This window comes from Lepidothrix coronata, unplaced genomic scaffold, assembly GCF_001604755.1.
Source record: "Lepidothrix coronata isolate B3197 unplaced genomic scaffold, Lepidothrix_coronata-1.0 Scaffold3, whole genome shotgun sequence".
Lineage (NCBI taxonomy): Eukaryota > Metazoa > Chordata > Aves > Passeriformes > Pipridae > Lepidothrix > Lepidothrix coronata.
The window spans coordinates 12458809-12480599 of record NW_016690183.1 but is presented as its reverse complement, the minus strand read 5'-3'; the positions used below and the strand labels follow the sequence as shown (position 1 = coordinate 12480599).

General features: G+C 36.9%; 1 protein-coding gene across 3 annotated transcripts in view; it reads left to right on the top strand.

Moving 5' to 3' along the window:
• The window catches only part of SEPT7 (septin 7), a 78494-nt gene that overhangs the window by 12394 nt on the left and 44309 nt on the right, over window positions 1–21791 (top strand). For 2 of the 3 annotated variants that reach the window (XM_017822206.1, XM_017822220.1), the window contains exons 2-3: window positions 2857–2861; window positions 5512–5614. In XM_017822206.1, the coding sequence (XP_017677695.1) occupies window positions 2857–2861; window positions 5512–5614 (108 nt within the window). The remainder of the gene's footprint in view (window positions 1–2856; window positions 2862–5511; window positions 5615–21791) is intronic. The other variant, XM_017822212.1, reaches the window with a different exon arrangement.

Below are 21791 nucleotides of genomic sequence, written 5' to 3'. Positions count from 1 at the left end.
GCAGCACTGACATCTTTTCAAGGTAAACTATGTATAAAGAAGACTTGCCCTATGTCTGTGTATCTTACCAGATCAAATTGACTCCATAGCATATGTAAATTCTAGCATATATAAATAAAATCCCAGTTCCAGCTGTGTGAAATAAGGTAAAAATGATCACCTTTTATTTTCATTGTTGATGACAAGAAACATTGCTATACTATGCCTAATGCAATGAGTATCTGTGCCCTTTCTAATATTGCTTTATGTTGGGGTCAGATTTCAACAATTTTTGCATTCTATGATGCTTCTGGATATTTTTAAAAATAGTGTTTCCTTGAAGGTAACTAGGGAAAAAAAAGGTATTGTGTTTCTTAGAGTAAACTTGATTGAGAAGCACTAAAGCCAGCTTTGATTGGAAAGGACAGTGACTCCCTGATGTCACACTGCTTTTCTGTTTGGTCTTCTTTTTTTCTCTCCAGCTGTCTTCATTAATATTTGCTGCTGGTTTGGCTATGTCAGAAATCCTTGAAGAATTTTCGTAACGTCATGTTACAGGCTGCTGGTTGCTACCAGTGCACAGCAGCTGCACTTACCCGTGTTGAGTGTGAGCTGAGCTCTCAGGTTGCACTTTGTAGAGGTAAAAAATGTCTTTAGCTCACCTTAGACTTCCATCTCCTCTTGATCAGAGGGATCTGATGTCAGGCAGTGGATATTATGCCAGAGACTGTCATCTTTTGGCCCAGATGGTAATACTTGAAGAATGACTTTAGATTTATCATTCCTGGACACAGTCATGCCAGAATAAAGGAGAAATGTAAATTATGGTCTCGGGGCAAGAGCAAAGATGATAGACAGGCTTGAGAGAAAGAAAAAAAAAAAAAAGAAAAGAAGATTTTTTTTTTTTAAATTTTTTTTTTAATTGATATTCTCCCTTAGAACTCCTTGGAAAGCCACTGATGTTGGCTCCTTTCTCTCATTTGCATAGTTAGAGCAGCTTGCTGCTGGCTATTTTTCCATTGATTCAAATGATGGGTCTAAAAACACCAGCTCTGCAACTGGTTTGTGTGGGCTGTGACATTTTGCTTGAGGGAGATCTACATTAAAATAACTTTGAGTGCACAGAATGAATGCATCGAAGGTCAGCTAAGGCCAAATTTGTGATTATTTGTACGGCTTGCTTTCATTTGTGCTAAGTTAAAGCAGAGATGATGGACAACTACGAGAACCAATAGATGTTACAAGACTTGATACAAAATGATACTTGAAATACAGTGTAGTGAATACACCTGATATTATTAAATAAAGTGATACACGTGGACTGCTGTGGTGCTGTATGCTCCGTGATAAGCTGTGAGCATTTTTTAAAGCTCAGGAGCAAGGTCTTAGACCTGTGTACCATTCCCAGTATGATCAGCTCAGTACTTGGCAGGAGTCAAATAAGTTACATGTTGGGGATCAGTAAGAAAGAATCAGAGTAAGAGATACCACATGATCATTCTGTGGATCTGTGAGTGTTTTGCCTCTTGGATACTGCGTGCAGCTCTCACCCTGGCCTCTCCAGAAGAGTACAGCGCTAGAGCAGTGTTATGTAAGAGCAGCAGAAGCAGTCAGAGACACGAAATGGCTTCTTTTGAATGAAGTATGCTACATTATTAAGGCTGTTTTCACTGCAGATACTACTGTACAGCAATAAAGCTAGCAGGAGGTAATTTTGAAATCATTAAGTCCTCCCTTTGACAATGTACAGAGGGAGTGCTTGCTACAGGGACTTTTGTGGATGCTCAGTTTTTATGATGCTAAGAAGAGTGTGCATGGAAGACGAATTGGTCAAATGATATTGAAGTGCAAAAATTCCCCAATCTTAAATGCTAGAGAGGTAGATTTTTGGTTACTGTGGAGGTGTTTCGAGAAATATAACTCTCAGTTTATTCTGCTGTATGTACTACCTTAGATATATGTTTTTGGCCACTGATGAAGACAGGAACTTTGGTGTAGCCCATGTGGCTGTTCTTTGCTGAGATGATGGATTTGATCTTTGTACCTTTTCCACTCTAAAATAAAAATATTATGCTAGTGTGGTGAAATGAGATTCCATGTTCTGGTGAGCACCTGTGAAGGAAATAAATAGCCTTGAACCCATTACAGATTCAGGTAGCATATAGCAAAGAAAAAGCATGCTGAATAATTGGAGTAAAAAGAACTACTGAATAATTACCTGTCTTAATCATTAAATGGTATGGAGGTCATGTAGTATATTACCATGAAATTAAGCTGTCATATGTATAGAACAAACTAAATGAATGTTACTAACAAAGTAAATTCGGGGCCCTACAAGAGAGCTGTAGGACTTTTTACAAGGACATGGATTGAGAGGACAAGGGGAAATGGCCTTAAACTGACAGAGGGTAAGTTTTCATTGGATATTAGGAAGAAGTTATTTACTGTGAGAGTAGTAAGGCACTGGAACAGGTTGCCCAGAGAAATTGTGGATGTCCTGTCCCTGGAAGTGTTAAAGGCCAGGTTGGTTGGGGCTTCGAGCAACCTGGTCTAGTGAAAGGTGTCCCTGCCTGTGGCCGGGGGTTGGAAGTAGATGACCTTCAAGGTCGCTTCCAACCCAAACCATTCTATGATTCTGCTTAAAACACTGTGTCCTGAGCACAGTAGGTGGGAAGTATTGTGGGTTACTCTGGTCAAATGTAAGTAACTTTTCTTTTCTTTCTCACCCCACTCCTGTTTCTCTTTCTGGATCGCGGCTGCACCTGAATGGACTTGTTGCTGCGATGGTTCAAATTCATCGTTTTACTGGACTACTTCTGGATGTGTTCTGTTGATACCTTCCATACTGGAAATGATGGAAACGTGTTGTTTACAAAGTAGCTGTAAGTATTACTTTGATACAGATGTTTTCTAGCTATTGTGGAAATAGAAGCAGCATTAGGTTTTTAGTAGGTGAACTAAAATTAAGTGGCAGCTACTTGCAAATCAGAAAGGGATAAAAGTTAAGGGGAAGCTGCTGTAATATTTGAAACATGAGATCTCACTTGACAATACAGCGGAAGTCAATTCTTTAACAAAAAAAAAGTACTAAGTTCTTTTAAAAGCTGTTGCAGGAATTGAAGAAACTCAATTCCTAGTTTGTTCTGGTCTGTTTAGAAGTAGCAAGTTATGAAAATATGCAACCATTTAAAAAACAGTATGTTGAAAGCTTCAGTTTTAATTGGTGTACCAGAAATATGAATCTGACGTCCAACTTCAGTGTTTTGAAAGGCTCTTTCCTGTGGAGTATAAATGCTCCCATTAAATACAGCATTAATGCCCAGTGTAACGCTTCATACATCTTCATCTTTCTGATTAGTAACATTTATATTTCATTATCTAAAATTGTGGCTGTAATTGCTGTAGACCCACTTAACAGAGCAAACAACCCAAAAGTTGCCATCTATTCTCTTTTAGCGTTTTATACTCGATCTAAAAGTTCTTAGGAGTAAAACTATCCTAAATGTGGAGCTGTACATGAAGGAGAAGGGAAGAGAAATAACAATAATTCAGAACAAGAATTACATGTAAATTGATTCTTTTAAGTGAAAGAAGCATTAGCTAGAGTTAATGAGGGGGTGAGCTGTTTCTGGTAAGCATGACACACATTAGAAGGTATGTAGATGTTAAAAAATGCAGATGGTTGACAAGTAGAACCATAAGGAGTGTCTGACTGTGATTAGATATTTTACATCTGGTAGGATGAATAGCAGTTCCATATCCTTAATAGTTATTAAGGACCTGCATTGTTAAGGAGCTCTTTAATCTTAAAAGGCACCGACCTGCATGTCATGTAATATCTGAAGCATTGGCTGCTCAGAGTTTTAGATTGTGATAGATTCCATTCCTCACATGTAGTTGTAGTAATAGATTGGAAAATTAAAACAAATATTTGGATTTTAAATTCCTGGCTGATTTTTTTTTTTTTAATGGTTTGAAACCTTTCAGATGAGACTGTTGCTTCACCAAAGGCTATATTGAAACAAAAAACATCTTTGAAAAAGAGTTTCTTGATGACACTAGGCAAAGGTTCCTACATTTAGAGAAATAATGTTTGTTGCATTATGTGTATTTGAACTTGAAACTATAACTTAGTCTTTGTAGTGGTGTAGCTTTGCTTGGGAATAATAGTTTGTTTGACAAATGGAGAAATCAGTTATGTGACTTTAAGCAGAGAGTCCATTGACTGACTGTTGGATTGCAAAGAAACTAGTTGTTTTTGCATTCAATGCTTTAAAGGGGATAGTGGATTTATATGCATGCAAGGAAGGTTTGCTTTAATTAAAAAAAATTTATATTTTTTAATTTAAAAACTATGAGTTATTACTGCATTAAGTTTGTTCTGTCAGTTTTAGGAAAAACCCATTGAAATAAGCATGAGTCAACCACATACCAGACTTGAATTAGCCATGCTCTATTGCATACAGTAGAAGAATTTGTTAAAAGTTATTTTTTAGAATTCCTCCATCCTCTTGAAGATAATCTTAGGGAGTGGAATTTAAACTTGAAGACAGCACTTTAGCTGTGTGGATGTATATAACTCTCTTAAACTCTGAAACTGAGGCAGTAGCACCATCACATCACATCCTCTCAACTTTGTGTGGGCATAAAGCCTGAAGGCTGAAATCATTGCTCCATGAGAGGCAGTGCCTGGTGTTGCTTTAAGTAGACAGTTGTCTCAGAAAGTCTCTCTGTAAAATAACTAACTGTCTTGTCTCATAAGCCAATCCTGAGACCTGCTGTGATAACAAACACATTTCTAGGATTCTGCTGGAAGAGTGATTTAAAGGTAGCACAGTTGATCTTTGGAAGATCGCTGGCTCTAGTACAGTGAGGAAGAGGCATTTTAAGCACTTTCAGCATTTTCATTAATGTGGTGAGAAGAAGTAGCAGCTAACATCCAGAATTCTCCTCCTGTTTCATAGTAGAGGCAGTGTTTTGGGTAACCTCTTCACAGTACAAGGCAGCTGAAGTTTGTTGCAGGGCCTGCTGCGTTGGTGGAGTTCTGGGTTAAGCCTGAAGGCATCTGCTTGTGTGACCCAGAAGCAGGGGGTGTCAGATTAGTCCCCATATACTGGGGCAGTACCACCATGACTAGGAAAGCTTTATTCATAGTACTTGCCTGTGTTTCAAATGGGCATTGGTACAAAGTTGATTATACTTTAATTTGTTTGCACGTTCACACTCTTGTGCTTGCACAATTGTAATGTCACAACTGTACTTGCTCAAAATACTGTTGGAACTTCTGTGCCAGTTTTTTGGCTATCCAGTCAAAAAAAATCAATTTTCCTCATTTATTGCTGCAGTTCATTGCACTGTCTTGCATGTAGGCAGCTTAGCTTGTTGAGAGGTTGGGTAGAGGGCACTTTTCTACAAATGTGAAAATGGAAGTTAATGTTTAAATAACTAAAAAAACCCCAAAACAAGCCAACTAAGAATTCACATGCTTTTCTTTTGACTTTTTTTTTTTTTCCTAAATATTTCTTGCTTTAGCAACAGAAGAACCTTGAAGGATATGTGGGGTTTGCAAACCTTCCAAATCAAGTTTACCGGAAGTCTGTGAAGAGAGGATTTGAATTCACACTCATGGTAGTAGGTAAGTTTCTTTCTTTGAGTATTGATCATTGGAAGTATTTTGTTGTAGTTCTTAAAATCTGTGATGATAATGTAATTGTGTTTTGCATGATCTCATGAGAAAATATGGATCTTCCCCTGCTAGACTAGAGTGGTTAAAAAGAACATGTTATCTGATATGCAAGTTGATGAGGAAAAGAATAAATAATGAGAACTGTATAGTTCATACTGTCTTAAGAAAAACGTTTGGTGTGGATCTAGTCTAAAATGTGGCTTGCAAGTATGACAGAAGTAATTTGAACTTGGATTTTCATTTGAATAAAAAAAAGTGACCTTTTTTATGATTGAGTGCAACATGGCAAACCTTGTACATAACCAGGCAATAGGATCCTGTATATCCTGCACTTCTGTGGCCACAAAACTGTGCTACAAAATCAAAGCTTTAATTTAAACAAACCTTTGTAGTTTGTATGGTTGCAAAGAAAACCAAATGTAAATAGTTTGTTCCCTATGGACTACAGAAAATGGGAAACTACAGTTAGAATGAATGAATAATACCAACCAGAACAGTTCATTTAGGCTTCAGTGATGACCCAAATTGTCAGATTTCCTGCTAGGACATCTGATTTATTTTTTTCCTCATTCTTTTGAGTGCTTTTATGATAGTAGACTGTTAGTAAGGTTAGGTACACTTGCATGTAACTGATACTACTGGATATGTGACCCAGTTTTGACATGGTAATGATAAAAACAATAATAATAATTTTAGAAGTGTTTTGTAATAGCCAACTGTTGCTTTGTTGGTATCTAGCTTTCTCTTTTGTTAATCGGCCAGCTTGATAATGCTTCGATGTTTTGTCATCGAGACAATGGATATCTTGTGCAGACATTGTGTACATGTAGCACATAACATAATAGTACTGTTGACAGAGTTAGAAATAAGGGTCAAATTGGTGAAAACTCGTAGATCAATCAGTGAAAACTCGATGTAGATAATTTATAAGTTTCTTTTGATTCCGGAGGTGAGTTAGAATTTTAAAATTTGAGCGTTTCTTTTTCCTTTGGAACTTGATTACAGATTCCTTTGTAGTCTGGCATCCAAGTACATAATTCATTATTTGGTACAAAACTCTTTAGTCTTAGATAAAATTTGTGTTTCTGCTATCTGCATGAAAAAAAAAAGAGAAAGGGCTGAAACTATCTTCATAAGTGGTAGATGTAGTGATGTGTTAGAACGGGAGAAAGTCTGTAAAATTACCTTGGTGTTCTTACGTTTGCCTGTAGCTAAGTTAAAAGCAGTTGCACTTAGGAGAACTGTAGAAGATTATGACTGTCAAGAAGAAAAATGGGTCCAAAGTTAGATTGAAAATGAGATGTTGGTCAGAAAATTTTGTTCCTAGTTTTACTATTTTTGTACTTACTACTAAGATTTCATTCATTTGCATGGAAATTTTAGCCATTGTCTGGAAGTTTCCTGAATTAAAAATGCATCTAACTCTCTTCTTTTAACCCTTAAGTATAGAAATCAGATGCTTAAAAGTGAGTGTTCAAACAAAATGATGGCTAATCTTTTAATACCCTAACATCTGGAGAGGGGTGGGGTAGAGAAATGATTCTGTTTCAGAGTTACATGCCCTGAAAAAACGTCTGTTTTAAATATGAGGATGCAACAGCTTGTGTATTACTGGTCACTTGTGTTGGTAAACGTTGCAGTGTAATCTGCAGTTAGATTCTTAGAGTTGTAATTATTTATTGCTGCATTCATCCTTTGAGATAGTGTTCTCTGACTTGGTTTGAGGTCTTTAGCTGACATAATGGTACAGTTCTGTACAGTAAATGGAATTACCTGTAGTTTATTTGTTAAAACTTAAATGTAGTGCTTATCTGTGTATGGTCAGCGCTGGAATAATAACAATACCGAACGTATTATCTCTTGAAGATAATCTAAAATATTCTCCTGCCCTTTCTGCTACCAAGAGACATGTGTGCATGGCTACCTTTTGCTGTAGATTGCACAATTACTAATCTGCTGGCTATCTGCTTTATTTGTTGGTACTTGGGTGTCAGTATGTTACCTGTTTGTTCTGAAACGAAAAATGAGAAAAACAATGCTTGTGGTTGCTAAATGGGTACAAGGAAGAAAACAAATCATAATCGAGATCTGTGATCTCTGTATCCAGCTATTTTCGGGTGTCTGTGAGGCTTGATATTGCAGCTAATGCATTTGTACACAAACTATTTCCTAGTTGTCAGTTTAGTCTGGAATTATCAGTTAAACTTCATAGATGTGCATAGCACGATGTCTGGCTTCTTTGTCTTGGAATGTGTAGGATGAAAAGTCATCGGAGCAGTGTTCTGGGGGGACTTGTTGGTATGGTTGTACTATTGTGTGTGTTTCTGCTATTGCAGAAACAATTCAGTGGTCAGTTTAACAGATATTTGGGACCAAGCAAGTATTAAATACAGCATCAAACAGATCTGATGTTACTCCCAGTTGGAATTTTTGCAGGGATATTGTTCAGTTTTGCAGAACCTTTCTGGTGCTTAAAGTGTGAATGTATTCTATAAAATGTGTATTTTCCCAGTTATTGCCCTGGAGATGATGGGGCTGCCCATAGCAGCATGTGGTGGCTTTTTGCACTTCTGTTCTGCCAGTGAAGTTGGAGAGTGGGCTTTGAAATTTGGGGGTGCATAAGGCTGAGCAGTTGTTGAATAACTTATAGCATGGTTTCTAGAGCAGGTTATCTGCTCCATATCTGGGCTGATCTAAGCTGGTTGGGGGCATTGCTTTCAAAGTGGCCGCACTTCAGCCATGTGGCCAGTGTTCTGTCCTGTAACTTACTCTTTGAGCCAGGACTCATTAAGATTAATTTATTTGAGGCTTGTGATGCTAGTGAGGTCTTTTCGGTAAGTATGGTTGCTAATTTTGAGGTGTTCTGGTGTTTACATTAAGTATAACCAAAGGATGAAGTGGTTATGAACTGCACTCATGTATAAAAAGTGGATGTTTAAATACCCTTTTTATATTTAATGTTTTAAGAATCTTGAAAAGTTAATCGTAATAGAAGTGGTGTTACTTTATAATATTTACCCATAATAAGCATTTCAGCATTTGTCTCATTAAACTCTGTTTTCTCTAAGTCATATTGTTTCTTCTGTTAGTGTTTATGAACTTCTCTTAAGAAACTGAAGACTGAAATATCTCTTTGTTTTCCTTATTAATCAGTTGTCACTCTGTTATATTCTCAAAGGCTAAGCAGTAGTTTTTGTTGCACTGCTTCTGAAATGACTTGGTTTATTGAATAAAAACTAACAGGCACCTCCTCTGAGAATAGGACATAAAGTAGGCAGAATTATGCATTAAACTGAGCTTCATTCTTGATGGTTTCAAAGTAAGACATTTAAGTAGTGGTTCCACATCTGAAATATTAAAGCTCAACAGTAGAAAAAATATCAAGCTTGCCTTAGTAGGCTGCTTCCTTCATAATCTTGTATAACCTCTTCAAGTATAAGATAGTTGTTGAAACACTTGAGAACCCGACATAAATATTTAGTCTGTTTGAAATCCAAAGTGTATTCCCTGCATTTCTCTGCTGTATGGGTTTTTTTGGAGGACAGTACATGCCTAAGTCGGATGCTTAAGGAAAGAAGACTTCACAGTTAAAGAAAATCTTAATTGTCGAATTATAGTTCTGTCTGTTTATTAATATAATTACATTTGCTTAAATAGGGGGCGTATGTTTTTGTTTTAGTGTAATGAGGTGTGGAAGAAATAGTTACTTTTCAGTGTTTCTTCCTTCTAAACACGGAGTCAGGAAATCCCTCTTTTGTTGTTCTTGTATTGAAATGTCGCTGGTAACGTGATTTGAACCAACACCCAAGTAGATGCAAAGTCATAACTTTAAAAAATTCTTTTCTCCTGTGCTTTATGTACTCAATAATAATTATTTGTGGTGACTTTTCCTAGAGCTATATACTTTAAGCTGTTCAGGCTTCATGAGTCTTATTAGAGGTTGGACTTTCAAAGTCCAAGTGACTTTTCAGAGGACCTTTCTACGAAGTTCATAATTCTTGAGCAACTGTTTGGTAGCTTTGACTTTGAAAGCTGTTCTGAAACCTTTCCTATAGTAAATTGTCTGTTTTGTTTCCAAATTGTTGCTTTAGCCTTGTAGATCACCTGTGGATTACAACTTAAAGGAAGATGTCACGCAATATTGTCATAGTGCTTAGTTTGTAATTATATGCACACTCAACTGTTTTGGTTTAAACATGTTTTTTTGGCATGGATGCAAAGAAAAGGACTGTATTTTGCAAGACTTGAAGTTATGTTAAAGTAGCAGCACTCTGATTCTAAAATGCTTTTATTGTTCACTGAAGAAAACTTGGACTGGTTTAATACTGGTGTCTTCTGGTGATGGATCATGTTCCGATTAGAATTACCACTTTCATAAAGCATGGGGTAGGTTAGGAAGAATAAATAAATGAAAAATAACTTGTGGATGGGCAGTACAGTTTAGTAGAAATAGCTGTGGGATGTTCGCAGTTCATGTAGATCTGCTGTGATTTGAAATCTTGTTAATTAAGGTTTTAGTGTTGTCCCTGGTACCACCATATCTGAGTAGGTGCTTGGCCTTTGGTGTGACCTTCATTACCTGGTTTCTTAGGATCAGGGAACTATCATTGCTGGGTGTTCAATGCCTAACCTTGACATTATTCTAGAGGCCTCTAAGTTCTACTACCACACAATTGTAGCTTAACTTTCTTTTAAACGTACTGAAGGGGAAAAAAAAGTGAGTTTTGACCTTTCGAGTAAGTTCTTAGCTTCCCCATGTTACATTGTTGCACTGGAGCTTTTCCTTGTGTTTACAGTCAGGAGAGTACACTGGTGTACAGCTCTTGCAGAGAAAAAGCATATTATGGAAAAGAACTGGCAAAATTTCTTGCATGTATTCTGCCTTCTTTTCCCCTGTGACTTCTCACAATACCTCAATTGCTTCTGTCTCCTACCCCTGCTACATCTTTGGCTGCAGCTTATCTTGAGCTGCTTGCTTGGTGACTGCCTGCCTGTCTGGCCAGTACTACTGTGCCAGTGGGCTAGGGCCAGGTTAGACAGCACTCTTTCACTTCTCAGGGTACCTTTTCCATAAAGAAAAGTCGAAGTCTGGGTTCAGCTGTTGTCATGTGGTGGATATAGCTCCCTTAGGAAACTAAGTTAAAAAAAAAAATTAAGCTGCAGGTATTCTGTTGACAGAATTACGATGTTTCCATGAAGTACAGAGTTGTTTTTAAGGTTACAAAATTTTTCAAAGAAGGAATTTGTGTTCCGGTGATGGTGTCTACAAAGTATTAAAATTGATGGCTTAATACTTACATGTACCTGATGGAGATGACAAAGCAAAATAGGTTGAATGGAGTAGATAAAACTACTCCAGATAAAAACTAAGGAAATTGAAAACTGATGGAACTCAAAATGGAGGCAGTGCATGCTTAGAGATGACGTGATTCCTCTGGAGTAATCTCTGTTGGAGTAATGCTTCGCCAATAGCCTATCGCTCCTTTTTGTGGAAAGAAGTTGATAAAAATTTTTTGAAAAGACAGAACAGATGAACTCTGAAGATCATTCTGTGAAGAAGTGAGTGTCTGTTCAAGATGGGAAAGACTGGTAACCTAACAGTGAGTTTACTGGCCTGCAGTGCATGATTTTCCCCTGAGTTACTTTCAGATGAGAGCATATTCATGTGAGTACTTGGCTTCAATTAGAAAATCTTCTCTCATACTTTTTTGTTGGTTTATGGGTGGATTTTCTCTTTTTTTTTTTCCTCTCTCTTCCTTTTGTAATGCAGTGAACTGCAGTTTACAACATGCTTGCTCTTCTTGCCTCTTTTTTAGTGTTGGAAAGAAACCTGCACAAAGTCTAAAACCTGATGGAGGAAGAGAAACTTTTTACAGTATGTTATTGTTGGAAGTTTATTGTCAGGCAAATTCAGTTAATCTACCTATTTGAGCTTATCTAGAAACTATAGCTCTTGAAAGACTCTCACAAGTTTCTCCTAATGTAGTGGCTTTTAATCACTCAATATGGGGAAAAAAATCATCTTCATTTTTTATTAGGCTCATTTTAAACATTTTCCTCTCTGTGCAGTAGCCTAAAGATTCTAATGACCAGAACTAAAGTTGGTATTTAAAAGGATTGATCTTCAATTCTCATTTTTTAATTGTTTGCAATTACGACATTAGCTGGAATTGTGGTGCTTAGTGGATAACTTCTAAAGAGCCTTTGGATTTTTTTTTCTTATTAAGTGTTTGGATGCAAAGCTTCTTGAGGAGATTATATGAAAGCCAACTCCAGTAAGGTGCCTCTTACTGGATACTTGCAGTTACATGACTCAAATTCTGACAACTAACGTTAAATAGCAAGTATTAGTACTATTAAAATATTACTTTGTAAAATTAAGGTAAGATTTTGTAAGGCTTAGGTTTTTGAATATAGACAAAACTGATCTCTCGTGCAGCGGCATTTTGGTCAGAGCCTAATTTCTCTGTTAAAATTCTTTGTTCCCTGGTAAAGGTTTTCATGGGAAGAGACTTTTACTTCTAAATGTGTGGATGTGAACCCATAATTTCTCAAAAATCTGCCTGTAACCTAATTGGCTTTTATTTCTTTTAAAAAGTGATGATTCTGTTGGAAACATTTTCTTTTTTCTATGTCATTACCTTGTCAGTCTCATAAAAAATGATATTAGTTCTTTTACTGGGTCTCTAATAGATGAATTCAGGAAATTTCACTAGAAATTTCACAGTATTTTCTAATGTGATACTGTGTTCTGCATTGTGTAGGTGTCATCTTCACTTTTTTAAGCTTTGTGGAGTTTTTTGGTAGTTACCGATATAATTAATCCTGTCACAGTTTAACTGCTTTCAGCCCAGTTGTAACTTTTGCTGTGTTTCTAACTACATAAATACTTTTGCTCCAGGTGTTTTTTCTTATCCTAACTTACCAGTTTTTCATTTTATTTCCAAATAAAAATGTCCATGCTGATTTTATCCATCTGAACGTGCACACACGAGCACACGGTTACTTTGTCGATATTTAATTTATTGCAGTACCATTGTTCATTATGACGAGATCAGCATTTGAACCTGATTCTTGTTCCCGTTGATGAGAGATTTGTAGGTCACAATTTAACTGAAATGAATGGATCTGGCTTTTTGATATTAGAATAAGGATAGTTAGTCATGCATGATGTTCTAGCTATGCTTTTGTAGATGCTCAGCTGTAGTGGCATTTAATGTGTGAACTCGAATGTGTCTTAGAGAAGGTACCAAACTAATGGATATATTTTATTTCTTAAATTGGTTATCAGGTGTCCAACACTTGTTTTGATGCTACTCGGCAGATTGTCCTGAGCTATCATGGTGCACTGGTAGTGTGTGAGCTAAATGTTGCACATCTAGTAAGCAGTGACCTGTTAGAAGTTACACTACTGCTGTTTTCAGTTCCTTAGCCCTGGATAATAAGGTGCCAGGACTGGTTTTGGGTCCATCTTTGCCATACAAGCCTAGAGCATGATTCAAAGTAGAAACCAGTTTTTTGTACAGATAAATATGCTGTATTAGTTTAAAACTGACTCTTTCTTGTTGGCTGAGTATGTTAGGCTTGCCTGCTGTATCAAGAACAGTTGACAATTTCATGAAGGAATAGGTTCATACTCTAACCAAAGTGATATTTGTGGATAGAGTATTTCTGATTTAAATATCCAATTGTTGTAAAGCCACTGTGACCCATTAAATGTGATTCGCTATGATTGTTTTCCCTCTGATTTTGCAAGTCAGAATCCATTTGAAACTGTTGAATTTTGTTTTTCCGTTGTTTTTCTGTATGTAGTACGATTATTGCATGCAACTTTTTTATTTTGGGTTTTGGGTGTTTTTCTTTTGAGCTTCTGAGCACATTTACTGATAAATTAGAGTTTATGCCATACTCTTGTCTAGAATTACTTTCATTGAAGAGAATGAACATCTAATAATAATTTTAGTTCTCACTTCTATTTGGGTATTGTAGTCTGATGGTTTTTCTAGTCATTTACCGTAATACAATACTTAAGGCAGAATATCTAGACTTTACCAGTGGTTGGAGGTTTCATCAAAATACTTTTTTCTGTTTGAGTTCTTGTCAGCCTTTACTTTCATCCTGGTTTTTCATTGTAGGTAGTTTACCAGGAGCACAAATGTAAGAACTCTTGCAGTCTGTATTGGAATGGTGCTAAGTTTCCATCAGTGTTGATTTAAACTATGCTGAGTGTGTAATGATGGCATTCAATGCAGTTCCTTCCTTCTGTTAAACTTGAAGTAAAAGCTTTCTTTGAGGGTCCTGGCTTCCTAATTTCACTTTATATAGCTTTATATCACTGAAGTTTTGACTTCAGTCATTGATGGAACCTTAAGCCAGAAATTATGCTGACATCTTATAACTGGAGCCACACATGTGTCAAAGTTAATGGAAAGTGCATCATTCTGGTCCTTCTGTTCATGAAACTTCTGCTTTGAAGGCTAAACGACTGTTTCACGAGGCAGATGCTTCCTCAAAAGGGCAGAAATGGTCTGTGATTGCAGAAGGCCGAGGGCTTAATTCCCTTAAGAGTGAAAAGCAATGCAGTGGAAGGACACGGATAAATGTGGGCCAGCTAATAAGGCATCAAGTGTTAGTTCTAACAGCATCTGACCATGGTATTTTACTGCTTGGGAGTGGTGCTGCTTTCTATGTAAGGTGACAGCTTGCATTTTGGAGAAGAATCTGAAGCATTCCCAGGTGACATCTGAAACTGCAAACAGCACTGCCATTTGAAATAGCAGTTTTGCAGTCTAAAGTCATTATATGTTAAGTTTTGAATTTATGGGCTAATGCAGAATCTTGGGTTCACTTTCTGTTTCTAAGGCAGTGAAAGCAGTGGTCTGAAAGCAGCTGTTCAATGTCTGTGGAGCACTTTGCAGTACAGGATAATGAGCATTGTGTTAAACTGAAGAAATATGAAACAAACCACTACTGAAGTATGTAATTATCAGATAAGCAGAAGGTGACACTTGATAAACTCGAACGGCAAAGAGCAGCAAAGGGGATTCGTTGCACATATGCATCAGTTGTTATTGCCTGGATCCACATTGTCTATGTTGTCTGTCTTCCGAGACAGAAATACTGTGCGTTGTGTTCAAAAGCATAGTAGGGAACCACATGTTTTAGAAGTGAGTGACATAAATTTTCAGTTTGTTCCAGTGTTTTAGAACTTGCTGTCTTTGATCTATTGTCATTTAAGACCTGTATTTTTTGACCTTAAATGTTACTTGCCAGAGATATAACAAAATGTTATGTTGTTCTACTGGGATGGAAATGCTCATTTTCAAGGCTCTTGTTGTCACCAGTCAGACCAATGGTTCACTGAAATAAAGGGGTTTGAACTGTTGCACCAAATGTAGTTGGATTTGTGTTCTTTTGGAATAATCTGTTTTTTGTTACTAGTGAGGGAATCTCAGGAGTATTCTGAGTTTGTCTCATGAAATATCTGAATGATTTACCCATGATATAACATTCTGGTGAGGAGCTAGTTTAGCTTTCATTTATAAATATCCTCTGTAACCCTGTAATGTAAATCTGTAAAACATTTACTTTGTATCTGTATTAAACTGTGATTCATTAATTTGCCTTCACATCTGCACGATTTTTCTGATGAGGAGATTTTGTTAAAGTTTCTGTCTCATGCTGCAGGGGGTTTTCTGTGAGTTAACTTCTTTGTCTTGAAAGTCAGCAGTTCTCTTTTACCATCTGTTCTTCCTTGGTTTAATGTATGAGACAGTTTTAATGTCAGTTTCCGGTTATTTTTTTGTTCCGCTGTCTTCCTTAATAGCTATTTTTTATCTGCCATTGATGAAGATGGTTTGGTTTGTTTTCTTTTTGTCACTCCAGAAAATGCTTTACATGACAAGTGGCACTGCCTGTCAAAGAGGCCTTTGAGCAACTCATATAATACCCTGCATTAAAAATATCCTGTCTTTACATAGGACTGCAAGAATAAGTAACAGAAGGGGCTTTTTAAAGGACCTGAAGACAAGCTTGACCGTGTACAAGAGTTTTCTTGGGTCTTGGATGAAGCGTGATGTGTTGAGAGGTTAGCGACATAAAGTAGTGTTCAAGTTTATGTTTAAGGGTATTTCCCTTCTGAACTTAGTACATTTCGGTCACCAGATTGTAACCTTGTATCTCCAGACTTCTGGCAAAAGACCTGGGGAAGGTAGAAACCTTTGAGACGGTTGCACGTGTTTGCGGCTGCCTATTCATCTGTGCTCTCAGCAATGGAACTTAAGTTATGAGAAGAAATCATGTAATCTGTTTATATGTGTAAAGTGTATGACACTCCCTGCTCTGAGGAAGCCAAAGGTAACCTTGTTACTATGAGTCTTCCAATGCAGGAAGAAGTAGCCTTGAACAAAATCACAACCACCTTGTTTCCGTGTATTCTGAAGCCTCTGGGAGGGAACTAACGCAGAAGTTATTTTGAGCAGGAAAAGTGAAGCTTCTTGTCCCACACCCCAGCTGTTTTCCATGGGACCACCATGTGTGGCCTGTTGATTACCTGAAACTCTAGCGAAGTCAGACCTTGAAGAAGATGAGCTTGCTTGTTACGCCAAATCCCCTCCCCTATGTAGGTTACTGTATCAATAAAATAGCACTTTATGTTCATTTGTTCTGTAAAGTTGCGCTGGAATTTTTCCATTTTTATTTGGTTATGGTCTGGGATGCTTACAGTACATGCAATTTTTATTTGAATTATTGTTTCAGGGTTATATATTGTCTCCTATTTCCTGAGTAACTGAAGCTAAAAAACGAAACCAATTAACACTGCAAGGCAATGTCTTCTAACAGTGATTTTGCAAAATCAATACCTACTTCTACTACCATACAGGTAGAGCTTAATCCAATAATGCACGTCTACTTATTAATTCACTTAATAGACTAACACAGTTTGGTGGTTGAATAACTAAATCCATGTACTTTCTGAAGAAGAAAAACACTGTGTTTCTGAGATATAGTCCTTGCTCTACATTTTGATCCTTTTACCTGCTGTTGCTGAACTGTTCAGTAATGCAGTCACTCTATGATCAAACATTTTTTAGTGACTGAATGCAGAGAAATGAGTTGAGACCTGGATGATCAGGCCAGATTTTATCTTTAAGTATTCCTTGAGTTGAAACAATTTGGCTGGAATAATCACAGCTATTTCAGTCTATGTAATAAGTAAAAGGATATGATTTTTATACACTGTTAGACTGTTGTTTGAACTGAGGACAGTGTCCAAGTTTTTATTTGACTGTAAATTTATCTGCTTTGGTTGATTTATGTCAAATGGCAAGCATTCAGATAGCTGAATTAAATAAAGCTGACTCAGAGGAAGTATTTTATGAACTTTGCGGATACTTGGACTGTTCGAGGTTCTACTCAACAGTTTCTGCTTTTACAATAAACACATTTATTCTATAACTAATTGAAAAACATTTTCATATACCTGTCTAATTAGACAGAAGCTAAGACCTGCAAGTTCAAGACAACAACTGTACTGTGTAATCAACAGACAAACTTCTAGGCAGTGTATGCATATCTTCTTATCCCCCAGTTTTGGCACTCTTCTAAAGTGTACTGTCTGGTCCTTTTTTTTTTCCTCCTAAAAATAAACTTAATTTCTTAAAGTAATTTGCTTTTGGGGCACAGTGAAGAGTGCTCTAATTGTATTTTCTAATGCCTATTAAGTGGTGTTGAGTGGCTGACTGAGACCAGGAAAGGATACAGACAGCAGGATAAGTAGAAAATGCAGGAAATCAGGAGGAGGATCATCATTATGGCAGTAGCTGAAATCATGACATGGTACTAATTTGGAGAAAACAGGTATCTGTAAAGATGGATGAAGAGGTCTCCAGTTGCGTGCCTCCTGCAGTTTCTTGACTCTGCTTGTATAGAGCTCTTTTAAAAGCTTCAGAACAGCTCTCCTGCTAATAAATGTTAAGCAGCAATTTCTTGCTTGAAGTTTGTGACTAGCTGAAGTCTGTGGCTTTGGTTTTTGAGAAGTAAATTTTGAGTTTAATAGCATCTGGTCCTAACTGTTGATGGTGACTGTTTTATTATTTACTATTTGTAACTTTTCAAAGACACATGTTGTCAAGAGATCAAAGTAAAAATCTGTCAATTGACACCATGAGCTTTGGGAGATAAGTGATATTTCAAGGAAGTATCACTGCTTGCTTGGATGCCTTTCTACAGAATTGTAGAGTAGTTCTGGTTGCATGGAATCTCAAAAGTCATCTGGTCCAGCCCTTATTCAAAACACTTTCATGTACTTTTTCTTAAGCATCTGCTTTTGTCTTCTCTCAGGAGGAGGATATTGGGTTAGATAAAATAAGCAAGATCCTATTTTGGAGTCACAGTTGATGACAGCGGTCTGGTATTGGTTGCATTCTTGAACTTCTGATGAAACACAGGCTCTCCAGTCTGGTTATTAAAATTACTTGGCAAATGTTTCTGTCAAATAAGTTTTGTCAAACCAGATAACTTGATAGTCCAAGCCTTCACAGAGATAGTATTATCATCTAGAGATTCATCGTATGATGAGATGCTGCACAGTAGTCATTGCCATTCAGCTTTCTCATTTTTCCATTGAGGTGGTTTTATTTTGCCTCAAAAAAGGCTGAATTACAAAAATACTTTTATACCATTTCTACCAGAAGTAGAACTCGGGAAGATGGTTGTGGATAGTTTGATAGGACTCTGGAATCCTTGTGAAGCTAATACCCTTTTGAATTTGTCTATCGTTAAATTTGTGTCCTGATGTGCTTTGCTGTTGCTGATTAGGTGAAGTTAGGGCACTCACAGTATCAGTGAGAAAACGAAAATATTTTTCTGAAAAGTAGATTTTTTTATTTTTTTTTTAGCCAAAGATTAAATAGGGTTGCCTCGAAATAGATAGAAATGGACAGAGACAAGAATTTGATTAAACTGCGTATAACGACAGTTTTAATTCGAATATGCAGAGTGTGAGGACCTTTGTCGATGTTTGTCTTTTTAATAAACTGTTACAGAAAAGACAATGCAATTAATGAGTAAACCCCGTAGTCAATTATTGTATTCCTCTAGCATTTTTAAAATTGCATCTTTTTTTTTCGGTGCTACTGAAAAGCAGGGCAAGAAAGGCTTCCCTGTTACTGGTAATATGAACTGCTGGCAGATCGGGAACTTCTACTGCTTATTCAAATAAGATTGTTTGTCAATATTATGTATTTACCAGTTTTCTTAAATGACTGCTGCTATCATCTTAAAAAATAAAAGTAAAATCAATTAAATGCATGTGGAACATGATTAATATTTAAATAAGTAGTTTATTACAATGAAATAATAATAATATAAAAAAAGCAAACATGCTTCCCTATAGCTGATGTGTTTTCTACTTGTTTTCATGCTTCTAAGTGGCTTAATGTAGGTATAGAACACTCAGGTGTTATATATAACTTAGATTATCTTTGACTTGCGAATGCAAAAATAAACACTAAGGTTAGGATAGTTTTCTGACTGCATTTAGTGGGTTTGGGGAGTCTTTTCATAACTTTCTCTATGTGCTGTTCATATTTGTGCTTTATGGAATGCTCCCTTTTGACAAGATGCCCTCTCTCCCCAGTAAAGTGGTTAAAGGTTTAATTTGCATTTTCATCCCTGTCCTTGGCTGCATAACTTTTAATTCTCCAGAACCACCTTCCCTATCCAATCAGTAAGAGTGGTGGGATTATTTTTACTTTGCTTTTTTTCTTGTTATTACTTGTAATTTTTTAATAAGGAGAAGAAAACTGCTTGCTAATTGTCCTGCTACTGAGAACTACACCTTTGCAGGTATACTAAAAGAGTCGGTACTTTCTAGAAAAGCATCACATCTTAAGCTGTTTTTGTTTGTGTAGACACATTCTTAGTACTTCTGATGAAGCTGGGAGCTGGCTCTTCTTAGTTAAGAATATGAGAGTGTCTCAGCACTTTTAACTCTACAGAAAAAAGATCAACTTTGATACAGTTAGAAATATTGCGGATTTTTGTGTCTTAGAGAGGTAGGTGTATGTGCCCAATTTAGTTTGGCAGTAATTGCTGTATATTTCCTCTCCTGAGAATTCTCCCCGTAATCTATCATGTTAAAATACCTGATTTTTCATGTAAGATATTGCTGGCACATATACTAGTACTGATAGTATTATCTGAGTGGCATGGACAACTCAATAAATATTACCTATATATTATGAAGAGGCAAAAATGTGCAGCTTCTCTTATTTGTAATGAACTGCAGTGTCAATTTGCTGTTCCCCCGTTTTTTGGGTTTTTATATAAAGCCTCTCCATAGATGAAGTTTTATGGTAGATTTTGTTACAAACTCATCTTGGGTTTCTTGATACAGTGAGAAGCTATTAAATGAGGTGTCCGTAAAATAAATAAAAATAAAATTTAAAAGAAAAAGTGAGCAACTGAGAATTTTTGTTTCCCAGCTAAGAAAGCTAACTAAAAGGAGTGACTATCTTTGTTTCTGTGGATGTTCACATGTGATTTTTTTTATTGTACCTTGATTACATTTATGCTTCTGAGAATGGAAGATCAAGGGCCATATATTGCATGCCTTTCTACTTGTTTTTTTCAAGCTGCTGTGTCATAGCAGTATCATTGAGTATATTTGGCATCCTTTCATGTCCACTAAATTGTACAGATCTTGTTTCTGATGTTTCTGGCTGCAGCTTTTTTGTTGATGTACTTTGGACTCTTTCCGGAAGGCTTTTTATTACTTACTGTTCAAAAAACAGTTTTAGCTCTTTCCACGTATTCTGACAAAGTGACTGCATATGTCAAAACATATGTATAGCTTCAGAGTTATCTGCTTCTAGCAGCAAGCAAAAGCTGTGGTTCTTGGAGCTATTCTGGGAAAAAGTGAGGACTTGATATACTGGGTGTGAAGGTGGGAAAGTACCGAAGGGGATGGTGAAAACAAGAGACAAAGGAAACATCTTGTGTTGCTTCTCAGTCTCGAGATGTAAATTTTGATTTGCAAAAATAATTAGTAATTGAATTTCCATGGATAAAAAGGTGAAAAAATGTGACTGGGACAGATATTCCTGCTGTGTGCTACCATCTTGGTTTGAATTCCACAATTCAGATTTAGTGCTGGATGCTGCTACAGAAGTGGAAACCATGTGGCTGGCTGGTGATAAGGTAGGCAGGGATAGCAGAGAGCTGTGGCTCATGGAGAACCTTCCTTGCTTGGATCTGCTAACTAAGGTGAATTTCTGTTGAGCCTCTTGCAGTATGCCACAAGAGGCTGTCAGACCCATGACCCACAAGGACATCTGTTATCTCGAATCTGCTGAATACCACAGCTTTTTCTGATCTTTCCTTGAGGTGAGGTTACACTGGAATAGTGCAGTTGAGTGAAACAGAGGTGATATACTGTGTTCCCTAAAAGATTAGGATAAATGAGTTGCCACTTAACACAGTTTGTTATGAAGGGGATTTCTTTTTGTCAAGGGAGGCTCATTGCTTGTCTGCTTGAGTCATGTGTGCCCTGGACACTATGCATAGACACTGCTTAGAATTAATGCATTTGCCTATCTTCTTTAGAAGATAGCTTTTGTAATTGGTCTAAAAATTGTATCGTGGGGAATTTTTGAAAGCATAAATTCTCTACCTCTTTCATCAGAAGCTTTTTTTGCTTTTTTTTGTTAATGGGAGTGAGCTCATTGGGTGTTTCCTCTTAAATGTATTTTAGTCTTGCCCTTTCTGTTGTCAAAATATCACTAAACTAATCCAGTAGTCCTCTTGGTATCACTTACTCTGGTTTATACGATTCATGTCTAACAAAGACTGGCACTGTAAAAGTTAAGTGCAGAATTGGTTCTTGCACAGATGTGGCGATCCATTTGCCCTTTGTCTGAATCATGCTGTGGATCTATTGACTGCCAAGGTTTTCTTGCTTTTTGCCTTGTAGCTTGTTGGGAAGTTGGGTCAGTTTACTGGTTTCAAAAGGTGCTTGACATAACACTTTAATCTGAGGTCTCCATCTAAAAATGTAGATCATGATAAATCAGCTGCATCCAGAACAGCCGAGGATACTGTTGGTCCAGAGTGCAGTATGGCTTAA